The sequence below is a fragment of the Netta rufina genome (genome assembly GCF_964035555.1).
Source record: "Netta rufina genome assembly, chromosome: 12".
Taxonomy (NCBI): domain Eukaryota; kingdom Metazoa; phylum Chordata; class Aves; order Anseriformes; family Anatidae; genus Netta; species Netta rufina.
The window spans coordinates 1,009,565-1,024,734 of NC_140135.1; the positions used below are offsets into that span (position 1 = coordinate 1,009,565).

Sequence of the window (15,170 nt, forward strand, 5' to 3'; positions counted from 1 at the left end):
TAGACTGCAATGAGTTCCCCCCTCAGCCTCCTCTTCTCCAGGCTGAACAGGCCCAGTGCCCTCAGCCGCTCCTCATACCTCTTCCCCTCTAGGCCCTTCACCATCTTCATCACCCTCCTCTGGACACTCTCCAACAGTTTAACGTCCTTCTTGTGCTGTGCTGCCCAGAACTGCACACAGTACTCGAGGTGAGGCCGCACCAGCACAGAGTAGAGCGGGATAATCACCTCTCTCGACCGACAAGCAATGCCGTGCTTGGTGCACCCCAGGATACGGTTGGCCCTCCTGGCTGCCAGGGTGCACTGCTGGCTCATATTCAACTTGCTGTTAACCACAATCCGCAGATCCCTCTCTGTGGGGCTGCTCTCCAGTGTCTCGTCGCCCAGTCTGTACGAAAAGCCAGGGTTGCCCTGTCCCAGGTGCAGGACCTGGCACTAGCTTTTGTTAAACTTCATGTTGTTGGTGTTCACCCAGCTCTCCAATCTGTCCAGATCTCTCTGCAAGGCCTTTCTACCCTCATCCGAGTCCACAGCTCCTCCAAGTTTGGTGTCATCGGCAAATTTGCTCAAAACACCTTCTAGTCCTACATCCAAATCATTTATAAAATCATTGAAGAGGACTGGCCCTAAGATGGAGCCTTGAGGGACCCTACTGGTGACCATCCACCAGCCAGATGTGGCCCCGTTTACCACAACCCTTTGAGCCCTGCCTGTCAGCCAATCGCTCACCCATTGTATGATGTTTTTGTTAAGTTGTATGCTGGACATTTTGTCCAATAGGATCCTGTGGGAAACCGTGTCAAAAGCTTTGCTGAAGTCCAAAAGATCACATCAGCTGGTTTCCCTTCATTGACTAGATGGGTGATCTTATCATAAAAGGAAATCAAATTTGTTAGGCAGGACCTACCCCTCATGAACCCATGCTGGCTGGAACCAATGACTGCTTTGTCCCCCAGGTGCACTTTAGTAACTTCGAGGATCATCTTCTCCATGATTTTACCAGGCACTGACGTGAGACTGACAGGCCTGTAATTGCTAGGGTCTTCTTTCTGACCCTTCTTGAAAATTGGCATTTGCCAGCTTCCAATCTACTGGGACCTCTCCAGATTCCCAGGACTGTTGAAAAATAACTGAGAGAGGTCCCGCGATGATGTCAGCCAGCTCTTTAAGCAGCCTGGGATGAATCCCATTCGGACCCATAGACTTGTATGGATCCATGTGGAGCAGCAAATCCTGCACATGTTCAGGGTCGGTTGGGAGTTTGTCATTCCCACTGTCATGGTCCTCCAGCTCATGGCACCCTGGGTCCCGAAGCCCATCATCAGTGTTGAAGACAGAGGCAAAGAAGGCATTAAATGTCTCTGCTTTGCCTATGTCATTGTCTGTGAGACCTTCCCCATCAATATTGGATCTATGTTTTCTTTGGTTCTCCTTTTTCTTATCACATATCTAAAAAAAACTTTTTTATTGTCTCCCACAGACATGGCCAGCTTCAACTCTAGGTGTGCTTTGGCCACACGAATTTTCTCCCTACAAACAGAAACAGCATCCCAGTATTCCTTCCTTGTTGCCTGACCCTTCTACCAGCAGCCGTACACTTTCTTTTTTCACCTAAGCTCCAGTAAAAGATGCCTAGTCAGCCAGGCCGGCCTTCTGCCCCACCTGCCTGCCTTCCGATATTTTGGAATTGCCTGATCTTGTGCTTTTAGGAGGCAGTGCTTAAAGATTGACCAGCACTGATGGACGCCAATGCCTTCAAAAGCAGCTTCCCAGGGGACCTTGCTGACTAGTTCCCTGAGCAGCCTGAAGTCTGCTTTCCCCATATCCAGGGCTGGAGTTTTGGTGGCAGTTTTCCTTCTGTTGCCACAAATTCTAAACTAAACCACTTCATGGTCACTATGACTAAGATGGCTGCCAATTGCCATGTCTCCCACAAGATCCTCTCTGTTCTCCAGCAACAGGCCTAAGACAGCATCTTTCCTAGTTGGCTCCCTTAGCACCTGCACCAAGTTATCATCTAGGCACTTTGTGAACCTCCTGGACTTGCACCTGTGGTGATCCCAGTTGACGTCTGGGTTATTATAAACGATGACCTTTTGTCTTCTTTATGCCTGTGATAACATTTCCGTTGCTCTAAAATGAAATTGGGCTGTTATCTGTCTCTGTGTATGTCTGTATGCTTTTATAAGAGTCAGCTGCATAAAGAGCAAAACCATTCGCGTCTGCTCCTCACAGAGATAAAGAACGATATTTTTTTCATTTTGTGTTTGATATCATTAGCTATGAAGGGCTGATGTTCATAGTTATGACTCTGGTTTCGTGTTGGAACGATATAGTTATTACCTGGGAACACAGCAGCTCCAGTGCGCACAGCCGCCTCCAAGCCGGCCCCTCAGGCCCTACCCGCCTCCCCCTATGCGCATGCGCCAAATCTCCGCGCGGCCCCTTGGGAGCTGTAGTCCCGCCCAGCGCGGCGTTGCGTTGCCATGGAGGCGGTGCGACACGCCGTAAAGCGTGCGGCGCTTCTGGCTGGTGGGGAGAACAGGGTCGGTGCCTCGTGTGAGGCCGTGGCTGCTTGCGCCGCCGCCTCCCGCCTGGCGACCGCCGCTCCGCGGTCGCCGCCCCCAGGATGTTCAAAAAGTGAGTGGGGCCGCGCTCGGGAAACTGAGGGGGGCCGCCCGCGGGCACGCTGTCCTCCGGGCCCGGTCCTACGTGTGTGTGTGGGGGGGTGGGGAGTGCTGTCAGCAAAATCTGCTCCGTGAGTCCCTGAAATACCCCCGTGGGACACCAAAGAGGTGTCTCGGGGTATGCGTGATGTGTAGGGACAAAACCAGCCTCTTGCTGGGGAAGCTCTCTACTCTCCCAGCTCGGCATTCTCAGGGGGATAGGTTTAGGTTTAAACTTCATGAAAGCTGTACAGATGTTACTCTGTTAATTCCCCTATCGATTTACAACCGTTTCTTAATAATGCCTCTCAAATATGCTACCGTTTGGGCAGCAGGTTATGTGTTTTTGAAATACTCTCACTTGGCAGATTTGATGAAAAGGAGAACGTATCAAACTGCATCCAGTTGAAGACTTCAGTTATTAAAGGTATTAAGAACCAGCTGTTAGACCAATTTCCTGTTATTGAACCATGGCTAAACCAAATTATGCCAAAGAAAGACCCTGTCAAAATAGTACGATGGTAAGTTTCTTTCCTCTTAACCTCCACTTCAAAAGTGCTTGGATTGCTTCAATCTTCTGTTTACTTCTCGTAGTAGAAGGACATGGGGGGTTCATTTCTTATCGGTAATAGTTTATGTTATCACCAAACCAGAAAGTCTGCACGTGGTTGTTGTGCTTGTGAAGGTTTGCTGGTAGGATGCTTGAGGAAAACAAAAATGCTGGTGAATGTGTTGCGTATTTGGTGGGTCTGGGAATTAGCTTGTTGAAGGGAAACATTCACCTTTGTGAAGCTCGAACTTGTTTGGATAGTTCAAGTAGTGTTTTTTGTTTTTTTTTCTTTTAAATTTTGAGCTTTCATGTATTGTTTAGATGACTTTTTTTTTTAACTGGAGGGTAGTATATTCTTGCTAATCTTTGTGAACAGCTGGTTGGCTGCCTCTGGATCTTTAAGGGGAAGAAAGTGCATGGGGCCAGTGTTCAAGGCATACAAGATTATATTTTCAGGTTTAAACTTTCCTGATAGTTGACTGCCTTCTCAGATGCCAAGGTAGACCAGAATGTCCAAAGTAAAATATTTAACTTAAACAAAAAAAGGACTAAGTAGTTACTAGAATTACGTTTCTATTTTTTTTATCTTGCAGTCATGAGCATATAGAAATCCTTACTGTGAATGGGGAGTTGCTGTTCTTCAGACAAAGAGAAGGGATTTTTTACCCAACGCTAAGGTTGCTTCACAAATGTAAGTTTGCTGAGGACTGGAGGTGGGGAGAGGGGTGAGTGCGTGATTCAAGAGGGCTTTTGTATAAATAGGTTTAAAAAAAACACACAACCTACTATACATGTTACAGAACAGATCTTTAAAATGTTCTATACCTTTCCAACTGTAGTTGCATGGCCTTTTTAGGTGCCTATGTGGTTTGCATTCCACCAGAATTAACGTAATTCTGTATATTTAATAATATACATATAATAATTTATTATATTATATTTTATATATATATATATATATATATAATATAATGTAAAAAAAATTTGATCAGGGAAAACTGTCCTTGTGTCCTTTCAGGACAGTGCTGCCCAGCAGGAGCTCTGGTAATTGTTTCTCAGCCTTCCTACTCTTGCAGCACATTAAGCATCTAATTGCCCCTTTTAAACTGACTTGGTAATGAGTTATTCATGTTGTCATCTTCACGTATTAATTGTAATGCTCTATCTTTCCCCTCCTAGATCCATTTATTCTACCACATCAGCAGGTTGATAAAGGAGCCATTAAATTTGTACTAAGTGGAGCTAATATAATGTGCCCTGGCCTGACGTCTCCTGGAGCCAAACTTTACCCTGCTGCGGTTGATACTGTTGTTGTATCCTTCATCTATGAATTACTGCTTGCTAAGTTAATTTTCTATTCATGTGTTCTCAGCTGGTTGTAATTTGAATTACTCTGGAATTGAATGGTATGTAATGGAATAACTACCAATCTTAAAAGACCTGCAGAGGTTCAGATGTTACTTGGCAAGGTGAAAACTGTTCTTAATTCCTTTTCCTTATGGTGATGTTCCAACCCCCCACATAATTAATTCTGCTCTGCTCCATTAGGTGGGATGCTCCGCTATTAATCTAATAGGTAATTGGAGCTCCTCAATGATGTTGGAACTGTGGAAGGAGATGAGGTACAGCCTAATATGTAACCTGTCTTCTTAATCAATTGATCTTCAGTTATAGAAGAATGTGGTCCTGTTCTCAGGGCATTTGGACAGAGGTTTAGGATCAGTTCTGCTGTAGTCAGGACTTGCTTCATGCATCTGGCAAACTTTAGCGTATCTAAAAGGAGGAAAGTGTGCTAATTCACTTCTGCTAATTATATTACTGAGCAAATACCAACCTCTGCTGCTTTTCTTGTTATTTAGAAGCTGTGGGAAAAGATGAGCAGTTGGCATTACATGTTATTGAACTTTGAAAAGGCCATGTCTGATTTCAGAGCTTATATTTTTTTCAGATTTGTCTCAATTATTCTCTATGTTGGAATCTAAAATGATCTCATGTATAGTTGTAGCTTTGTTCTAGAAAGGGAGAGACTATTATCTCTCTGCTAGGCACAAAGGAAGAAATGGAATGTAGCGTTGAGAGATCTTTTTATTTTGTAATTGCTATTTGAGGTTCATAAATACATGCTTTATGTTCTGTGCATTGTGGTTCAACTGTTAAATGCAGTGTGTGATTTTGCTTATCTTCAAGAGCTAGTGCTCTACAATTACTAAAGGGGCAACAATTCAACTAGGGAATTTGTTGCTTTTGGGAAAGTGATTTTTTTTTTTTTGTTATTGCTTATACTTTTTTGAACTTCCATTTTCCTTAGTGGTAACTTGTAGGCAATAATGGCAGAGGGAAAGCAACATGCGTTATGTGTGGGAGTAATGAAGATGTCAGCTGAGGACATGTAAGTATTGTGACAATTGAAATGTAACCTGTCCCATGTCATAATTCCTATGTTAGTTTGGAATTTAAGCACCACTGTCATGGTTACTGAATCACTGTTGTATCATATTTCTTTCAAGTATGACATTTATTCCAGCTGTCCTTTGTTAATTAATATTAAGTTGAAAGGAAGAGGAGGCAAGGAATTACCTTCCCTAGATTTGTTTGCGCAATTAAAATAGTTATGTAAATGTGGATTTTTAAGATGCACAACATCAGCAGTGCCTCTGAACATCACTGTTCCTTGTGCTTTGATTGTACTTCTTCAAAGATCTTGCTGAAAAAATAAATACTTGTTACAGTACTTGCTGCCTGGGCTGGGCAAGAAATGTAATTTGGATCTGTGTGAGTTAGCATCATTAAAGTGATTTTTGTCTGCACAAGTAACAGAGACTGAAGTCCTGCTGGTACTTGGCTGACCAGCTGGACTCTTCTTCTATGGCCTTCTCTTTCTTCTTTGCCTTGTACCCACATGCAGCATTCCTGCCTGATGTGCTTAGTAGCTTAGCTAAGCTTCTTGTGAAATGTGGAGGTCTGTTTGGGGATAACCATCAAGTGAAAACTACTTCAGAAGAAAAAGAGGCAGAACACTGAAATGGATGTTAGTTATTCATAGCATAAATGCTAAATTATAAGGAATTAAAACACTTTGCCATTTTAAGTTGCAGCACCTGGCAGCAAGATGATTTTGCATCATACAAAGTAGCCCCACTAGGTCTGGGCTGCTTTGGTTGCAGCCCTATCTAGCAGTAGTGTGGGTAACAAAGCTGATTCTGATGAAAACAAGTCACTTTTTCTTGTGGAGTAATTCTCACCAGCGTCATCTTCTGAACTGAGTCACCATGCAGTCATAAGGAGTAATGAGAGCACAAGGGGGAGAGGTGGCAATGTGCCCTAATGGACAGGGGTAGAATGGGACTGCTGCAGCCTGGGTTTACACCAGCTCTAGCTGGTAGGTAATTACTGCTCAGGATTATCTGTAGTGTTCTTGAGAGATTGAGAGCATGTAGGAAGAAGGGAAATGTGTAGCTATTTATGTCCCAGTCCTACACCTGCAGTGATCTGCAAGCCTGGATTATCTATATTCCTAATCCTAACTTCAAATTCAGCAGCCTTGCAGTTAAATGTCCTGCTCTTACAAGGAGCAACATAAACTGGAGAGGAAAAGTTAATTGATATTGATCTATGTAGCATGTTAGCATGCTGTTTTCTGTGATACTGTTTCACAGTTTTCTGTTTTATACAGTATGATTTCAGTCACTTGGTATGATTATGATACATGATGCATTAATGCAATTAACATAGAAGTATTTTCCTTCCTGATTACCTTTGGACAAGTTCTGTAAGCAATAGAGTACTTGGTATAAATAGGGTAAAATAAATTTTCCAGGGTAATTAAACTTTTCAGTCTTTGAATGAATAGTTTTGTTTATTGTGACAAGATTAGACTTTTTTCTATGGAATTAATCTACTGGAAAAAAGACAAACACGAAACCAGTGCAGATGTATAAAACAACCGCTTTTAAGAGCTGACTTGACTCAAACAATATAGGACAATATGTTGCAAGTTCCACATTAATTTAGCATTTGTAGGCCTTTAAGTGGGTAGATGACCTGAAAATAGAAACAAACCAGCTCATCTGTATTTGATTGTCTGTGGTATATTTGGAATCAGAGCATGTCAGGCTCTGTGTTCTTGCCTTGTTTTCTGTTACACCTCCATTTGTGCTACAAGGGAAAGTATCATGTACAGCCCCTGGGCTTCTTTGATAGAGAAATGCTACAATTCATACAACCCTTCTGGTGGCTTTCTTAGGAACTGTCTCTCCCACAAAGAAGCAGTTAAAAATACTGTGGAAGGTGGTTGACAAAATATGGGAGGCAAATATTGTCACATTATTAAGCATGATTCACGTTGCTGAGTGATAACAATGTTTCCTGTCCATATGTAATTTATGACTTGCAGATTGTAGCTTCTCCCCTTTTATTGGACAAATAGTACATCTTTTTTTTTACTTTAAATATGGAGTCTAGTACTGCTCTAATCTTTAACCTAATGCTTTCGTACTCAACAGTGAGAAGGTCAACAAAGGGATTGGCATCGAAAATATCCACTATTTAAATGATGGGCTTTGGCATATGAAGACATACAAGTGAAACAAATGGAACTGTGTTACTCCAAGGGAATGCACTTAGGTTAAATGTGGACTGCTTTGTAATTCCTTGTTTTTAATGTGACTGAATGTACAAATTATTTTGTTCTGTGGCTATGCTAAAATAAATCAAATGAATGCAAAAGTACCGTTAGGCTACAATAGTTTTCTAGGTTTCTTTTTATTACAGTTCTTCATTGTTTTGTCTTAAACATGAATCTTCTGTCACTGAAGATACCTGATGGAGAGATCCTGCAGGGACTGTGAGTGGACTATTTTGAACAACAAGGCGGAAAAAGCCAAGAAATATTTACATTTTTATGCTCTTCTAATTTAGAGTGTATATGAAATATAAGTATGGTTTCTAAAACCTCTCAAACACTCCAGATTTTTTTCTTCTGATTAACATCTCACTTGCTTACCTGTTTCTTGAATGTGGAGGGATCTTTAACTTTTATTTTTTAATTTATTAACAGCATTAACTTTAATATTTGACATCAGGAATTTCTTTTTAAGATACGTTTAAGTTCATAAATCCTATAAAGTCATATGTGGACTATAAATTCTTTTATGCTAGTTCATATGTTAAGAATATATATTATGTTCTGATTTCTACTTGACAAATACTGTTTGATATCACTCTCCTTATAATGGAATTTACAGCAACGGTGGGCATACTTCAAATGGAGCATGTGCCAGTTGGCGCCTGATGCTCTACTCCCTGTTTGCCTTCATATTTTACTAGTAGGAACAAAATCACTGTTCAACAAAAGCACAGTAGCAAAACCTAGTTATCAGTGTAGCCAGGAGCAGCTTCTTCAGGTGGGAGATGGCAGCTTGTGCACACTGCCACATGCACATACATCTACACATCTACAGAACTGGTTAAACAGCACGGTGTTTGCCTGGATAATCTGACTTTGTTTACTGACTGCATACCCAAAGCTATGGCGATAGAAGACAGCCTGTGCTATGGAATTATTTAATAAACTAAGGAAACTAAGGTCTACTGCTGATAACTCTGTCTCTGGAAGTATTTATTAATATTTCAAGTCTCTATTCTAACACTTATATTTCATTAATCCTAGAGCTTAATTTTGTATGCAGTGTGTTGTCTCAGTGCTGTTCTGCATGTTTAATTTCCGCACTCTGGGACCTTTACAGCAGATAGTGGCAGAGGTGTTCTTAATCTAATTCAGAAGTTAAAACACAACATGCGAGAAAATGTATTACTTAACATGTGCTACTTCTAGATTTCTTCTGTAAAGTTATTTGCAAGAAGGCTACTCTTGAAAATTACAGGGTATGTCTGAAACTATGTATGTAGGAATACAAAAAATGAGATTATGATTAACATTTTGCACAAAGTTTGGTCAAACCTCGCACAGTCCCTTTAGAATAATAGCAGATGTTATTATGCATACCAAAGACTTAGCACTAACAAGAAACTAGTGTATTTATAATGGGAATCAGTTTGTGCCTCAGTGGTTCTTCGGTGTATAAGGTGAGCTAGCATGAATTCTATGGTTTGCTTTTTCTTCTTCTGTCTTTTCTGTCCCTTCTTCCCCCTGTTCTGCTACAGCATCTCTCAAATCTGGGACAAATGAGGTATATTCTGGTCTGGATTGTTAATGCCTTTTTTTTTTCTTGACCTGCTCTGAGTGCTGCTGTTGTAGTGGGATCACAGTTGTTTCTGATATTAGAAACATCTTTTGAAATCAAAGTTTTATTTTTCACCTTGTCAGGTTTTGTTTCAGAGTATACCCAACTGTGGACCCAGCCTTTTGAATATCACTCTGTAAGAAGATAAAAGCGAAGTCATGCTTGAATTGTATCTGAAATATACCGAAAGCTGTTAGAAACAGTAATTTCAGTTGTATGGAGGTTTGGGCAGGAATTATGTGCATGTTTGTCTTGCTGTCAGTTGACCTCTGGAGGTAAGGTGTGCCTTCTGAAACAGCTGAGCTGTCAGTTTGCCTGGGGTCTGAGCAGTTTTCTTCCTGTTATTAAAAAAAAAAAAAAAAATCAAGGACCTGAATGATGCTCAGTGCACGAAAGAAGTTGCTACTATCATGAGCTCTGAAGTACCTGTTGTGAAACAGCTACTTTGTATCTGTCAGCTTTTCTCCTTTACTGTGGCTAAGGATAGGATGAAATACTCCAAATGCTGTGTCAAAAGAAAGTTGTCCTCACCTAATACCTCTTTTATAGGTAACTCTATTACCAGTAAAGCCTGTGCTAGATGTAGGTATTGCATCTCTGTGCTACTTGAAGTCTTGAAATGGCTGGGTCAGATAATGTTTACGCCATTTAAAATTCACTTATTTATTACCACCTAACTGTGACTGGTGCAGGAATGGAGTTGTAACCAGGTGGCACATGTAAAACTTGGGATTTCAAGTGCACTTAATTTTTTTTTTAAAGGTGGAGTTCTATACATTGCTGTTTTGAATCATGTACAAAGAAAGGGTGAGTGTACAGGCACATTGGTCTTTCTGCATATTAGTGTTCAAAAATATCTGTAAATGCAGCTGTACTTCCCACTTACAAGGAAGCTGGTTAGCTGTCAATGTAAATACTATTAGGACTACTAACAGTGAAAGCTGCTAGACAGAACCTTTATTCAAATATGCTTATAAAATAGTTTTAAATGAGCAATTACTCCTGTGCTAACAGGCTACCTGGCCATGTTAATATTTATTCAAATTTAGTTATCTCTTTCTTTTGTATGATTGAGAATGGCAGTCCAAAGGTCACTTATTATTCTGCAGGAAATTCCTAATAGACTTTTCTTGCTGGTTTGCTTCCTGCTAGTTTCTTACTGCATTAGGAGACTACATAAAGTGATGGGTGTACCCTTTGTACTGCATAACCAGTGTAGCTCAAGCTGATGTGCAGTTCAGAGTAAAGGAAATCACTTAGTAGTCTTTGAGACTAAATCTGTGGCCAGTTTTATTGGTACAGCTTAGAAAGATACAAAGATGTTTGAGAAATGCCTGAAAGAATTGATATCATCAAAGTCTTGCAAAAATATATTTGTAACAGACTAAAGTTCTTATGAGTTCTCATTAATAAATAGTTGGATAATACAACCCCCCTACAAACTTCATTTCCTTTTATCACAAACATCAACATGTCCTTTATTTCTTTCTAGTACTGTCAAAAAAGCCCAATCATTTCTGTATAAAAGATTAAGAAAGAACATTCTCATTCCACTTTTAAAATTAAGAGCTTTACCAAATCTCTGTGCAAAAACTGTACACCAGTACCACCACATACAAAAACTGAGCGTCTGTACAATGAGCACAGTTAACTGTGGTTCTGTGTCCTTTCTGAAAGATGTCAGTCATTGTCTGAACCTTCAGGTGGCAAGAAGATGAGTGCATCATTATAAGTGTGACCATAGGGTCTCAGTCTATAAACACCATACATCATCACGTGCATATGGTTGGGGGTCAGTCCATTGAAAGTGATGGCCATGTCTGAGCAGCAGCCATCTACCACCTGCTCAGGGTGATTAGCCATTGCTTCTTTGATGAGAGTGTTGACTGACTTGGTATTAAAGATGTCTTTTCCTTCTGAGTCTTCTGCGTTTTCAGCAATCACTCCAGTATACTTCAGGCATACTGCTAGCTGTTTATCCTCAGAAAGTTTCCAAATCATACCTCCCTGCTCTGGACACTTGTCAGTGTCTTCAAAAATACGGGAAAGTCGTCTTAGCGATCCGATGCTTAAAACGATTCCTCCCTCGCTATCTACGTACTCCAGGTCACCAGATTTCACAGTATGGCCTATGTAAAAAGGCTGTGCAGGGTCTTTTTTCAGTAAGAAATACTTGAGATTTTCAATAATAGCAAATGTTGTTGGATAGGCAAGGAAGAACCAGTTGAATTCATCTTTGTAGCGCTCATATGTTAACTTGTAAGCTTTTCTCATCATCATCCACATATCATTTGTGTCGAGGACTACCGAATTAAACACTTTGATGTTCTCAGAGCTGTAGAATTCTGCCTTGTCGCAGTGCTTGCTCCATGTCTCTTTCACTGCAGCCCAGTGCCCGAGGTCCTTAGGTTTCACAAGGATGATACAAAAAACACGGATACTCTGACTGAGCTCCAGACGCTCATCTTCGGAAAGATTCAAGACATCTTCTTTGTTGGGAGCCTGGATATGATGGTGCTCGTGGTGATGTGCTCTAGTCCCATGGCCCATCTTAAAATGTCCGAGAAGCGTAACCAGCATGCAGAAGACTCCTCCTAACACCACACCTTTAATGAACGAACTGCTTTCGGAAACCATTTTCCCTAGAAAATAAGCACACTTCAGCAGCTCGAAGCGAGCACGTTTACGCCGCAGACTCCCCGTCCTTTCGCTGCCATCCCCCACCCCCAAGTCCAGCCTCGCTCCCCTCACGTACCGGGCGGGACAAGCCCCCACCCCACCGGCTCTTTCCATGCCCGACCCCCGGTGCCGCCCCCGGGGGGGCTGCGAGGAGCCGCCGGCAGCCGTGGCAGCGCCTCCGGGGCCCGCCGCGGCTTCAGGCCCGGCCTCCACTCACCAGTGCCGGTTCCACCACCTTGCGCCCGGCCCCCGGCCTCCTTCTCTTCCCTTCCTTCCCTCCCCCTTCCCTTCCCTTCCTCGGCGGAAGCACGGCGCAGCCCTTCCAGGCGCCTCCCGCCGCCGTGGGGCCGCCCCCTGCCGGACCCGCCGCTCACTGCGGCCCTGTGCCGCGTGGGGAAGGCCGGCTGAAGGTCGCTCCCGTGAGGGGTCGGTTCCCTCGCCCTGGTCACCTCCTGAGACCCAGGAGGAAAAGGAGGAACCCTCCCAACCCACGCCCAGGATCAAGCCTGGTGCCCTCCTCACTGAATGCCCGGCCCCAAATGACCCGTGCTGCGAGCGGTGTTTGCTTGGTTTCCAGCCCCCAGCCCAGGGCACACAGGATTTGTAATTTAACAAAAAAAAAAAGCAGAAACATTTTTGTGGTAAGTGCTGCTGAGCTGCAGGTTGAAAGAATCATGTCAGAATCCCTTTGTACATGTCACCTCTCAAGAGTTTACCATTGACATCTAACTTGAAGGCCCTTTATTAGTGGCTGGCAGTGTACCCTTAGTTATCAGGATAAAGTCCCATATGGGTTTTTCCTGTATTGTAAGAAGCATATTTCATTTTTTGCCCTGACTGGCTAAACTTAGTGGGTTTTATTGAAGTCTGTTTACAACTGAGCTGCTCTGGATTCTCTGGCATCTGGCTGGGATCCACCAAGGCCTCACTATTCAGCCAAGTTTCTTTATAGGCCACTGGCTGTAGACTCCAAGACGTTATCTTTGCCAAAAAGATATGTAAGAATGTCAGTTGCTTGATTCTTCTGGGCTTGGGGAACCACTGCCTGTGATTCGGGTTAAAAAAAAATAATACAAAAGAGCTATTCTGGCTAGTACATTGTATATCCAGAATGGCTCTGTTCAGTGGAACTGGTCCCTAATTACATACTGTGATAGAGAGGGACATACTGTCAGTTTGCATGTTCTCCTAGTCCTGTTAGACTAAAGAAACATCAGTCATCCCATATTCTCCCACTCAGCTGCTTTTAAAGTATAAGCAGGATGATTCTCAGGTGGTTATCACAGCAGAAAGTGGAGGTCAATTCGAAGTTTGTATTATACATCTCCTGTTTGCAGAATCCATTGTGGTTTTCAGGGCTTCAGCACTTGCTTGATCACGTTCTTCAGAGAGATTTGAATGAGTTGCAACTTGCTGCTTCAGCTGATGTTTCAACAAATTGTTTTCCTGCTTGACTTTAGTGAGGTTTTTTCCAAGGCTCTGATAGAATGAGTAATGTAGCCACAGATTTTAACTGTCACTTTAACATATTTTCAATATTGCCTTTATCCAGCAGCAGATCAGTGAAGAGAAAGTTTAAGTGGCATATAAAGCATGTTATAGTCCTGAAAAGACTCTTCTGGCTCCTCTGTTGCTTGAAATTCTTGCTGGGTGTTAAAAGGAGTAAAAAGGCATAGGAATGCATAAGATCTCACCACAGCCATTGTTAGTTCCTCTGGAGCTATATTAGATATCATTCAGACACACATGTACTCTTGAAACCACCCCAAATCAGTGCAAGAATCTGTTTTTAAGAACTGCAGGAGGTGGATGTTTAAAGTCATTCTGCCATGGGCTGGGAACTAGCCAAATGTCAGAAACAGGGAAGGCACAGCCCTAAGATGGCAGTTACGGGAGGAAAGCCGAGGGGGATGATGAGCCACAAGGACTGAAGCAGGATCAGGCTCCTCCAAGACTGCTGCAAATGGATGTGCATTAGTTTTGTATTGAAACACATATGCCCACAGAATATCAGCCAGATTTTGGCTTTGAGTACCGGCTTGCTGTCCACTGAGATGTTCCAATCATTTGCGGTATCTTTACCACGCTCTCCAACAATAGCAGCTTTTGAAACCTATGACCTGTGCCAGGATCTAAACTGCTGACAGAGCTGAAGAGCTCCATGGCTTGTTGCCTGTCTTGACAGACAGCTGATCCCCTGCTATGTTCTGTTTGTCTTCCTTCGCTGGCTGTAGCTGCACTGCCTTCTGAGGCTCTTTTTTGCCTCCAAGGAAAGACATCAAGACATTATGTTCTCACTTGTGTGGTACAAAATGTTCATGAGAGATTGGCTATTATCAAAACATAGTTGATAGGAACTTTGTTCCAATTAACACAAAATGTTTCAGCTGACACACAAGTTGTCATCTTTTACAGTGACTGCTTGTTAATGATCACAAATGACTGTTGTCCACTCTCCTGGAAGCAGAGGCATCTGTCTCTCTTAACTACATGTGCAGTAGAGAAGCTGGGCTAGAGCAGTGCGGTAACATTCAGGAAGGGTAACCAAAACTAGAAATGAGCTATTGTGGATGTTTCTGGGTAGTTAAAACAGCAGATGAGCTCTTGGTTGTATGGAAAGAAACTTGAAATTATGAGAAGTGCAGAGGTATGGTTGAACTTTTGCCATCACATCACCCATCTGTTTAATAACTTTATCAGTGACATAGACAGTGGGATCTAGTGCACCCTCAGCAAGTTTGCAGATGACACCGAGCCAAGTGGTGCAATTGATATGACAAAAGGAAGGGATGCCATATGAAGGGACCTGGACAAGCTTGAGAAGCTTGTCCTCCTCGACTCTGCCCTTGTGAAGCCCCACCTGGGCACTGTGTCCAGGTCTGGGGCCCCCAGCACAAGAAGGGTCCTGTTAGAGTGGGTCCAGAGAAGAGCTGTGAGGATGATCAGGGGGTTGGAGCACCTCTCCTATGAAGAAAGGCTGAGAGAGCTGGGGACCTTCAACCTGCATAAGAGATGGCTGTAAGGACACCTCATT

At 42.6% G+C, this 15,170-nt stretch overlaps 2 protein-coding genes across 2 annotated transcripts; one reads left to right on the top strand and one right to left on the bottom strand.

The window, feature by feature from the left end:
• The first annotated feature begins 2,502 nt into the window (after positions 1-2,502).
• MCTS1 (MCTS1 re-initiation and release factor) lies at positions 2,503-7,943 on the top strand. The gene is made up of 6 exons (XM_084294194.1): positions 2,503-2,639; positions 3,034-3,186; positions 3,809-3,906; positions 4,395-4,528; positions 5,537-5,604; positions 7,718-7,943. The coding sequence occupies exons 1-6, from the start codon at positions 2,629-2,631 to the stop codon at positions 7,797-7,799; spliced, it is 546 nt and encodes a 181-aa protein (XP_084150320.1). The 5' UTR covers positions 2,503-2,628; the 3' UTR covers positions 7,800-7,943.
• Positions 7,944-10,730: 2,787 nt separating this feature from the next.
• Positions 10,731-12,421, bottom strand: C1GALT1C1 (C1GALT1 specific chaperone 1). The gene is made up of 2 exons (XM_084294191.1): positions 12,354-12,421; positions 10,731-12,099 (listed from the first exon to the last, which is right to left on the bottom strand). The coding sequence occupies exon 2, from the start codon at positions 12,092-12,094 to the stop codon at positions 11,138-11,140; it is 957 nt and encodes a 318-aa protein (XP_084150317.1). The 5' UTR covers positions 12,095-12,099; positions 12,354-12,421; the 3' UTR covers positions 10,731-11,137.
• Between the last annotated feature and the right edge of the window lie 2,749 nt (positions 12,422-15,170).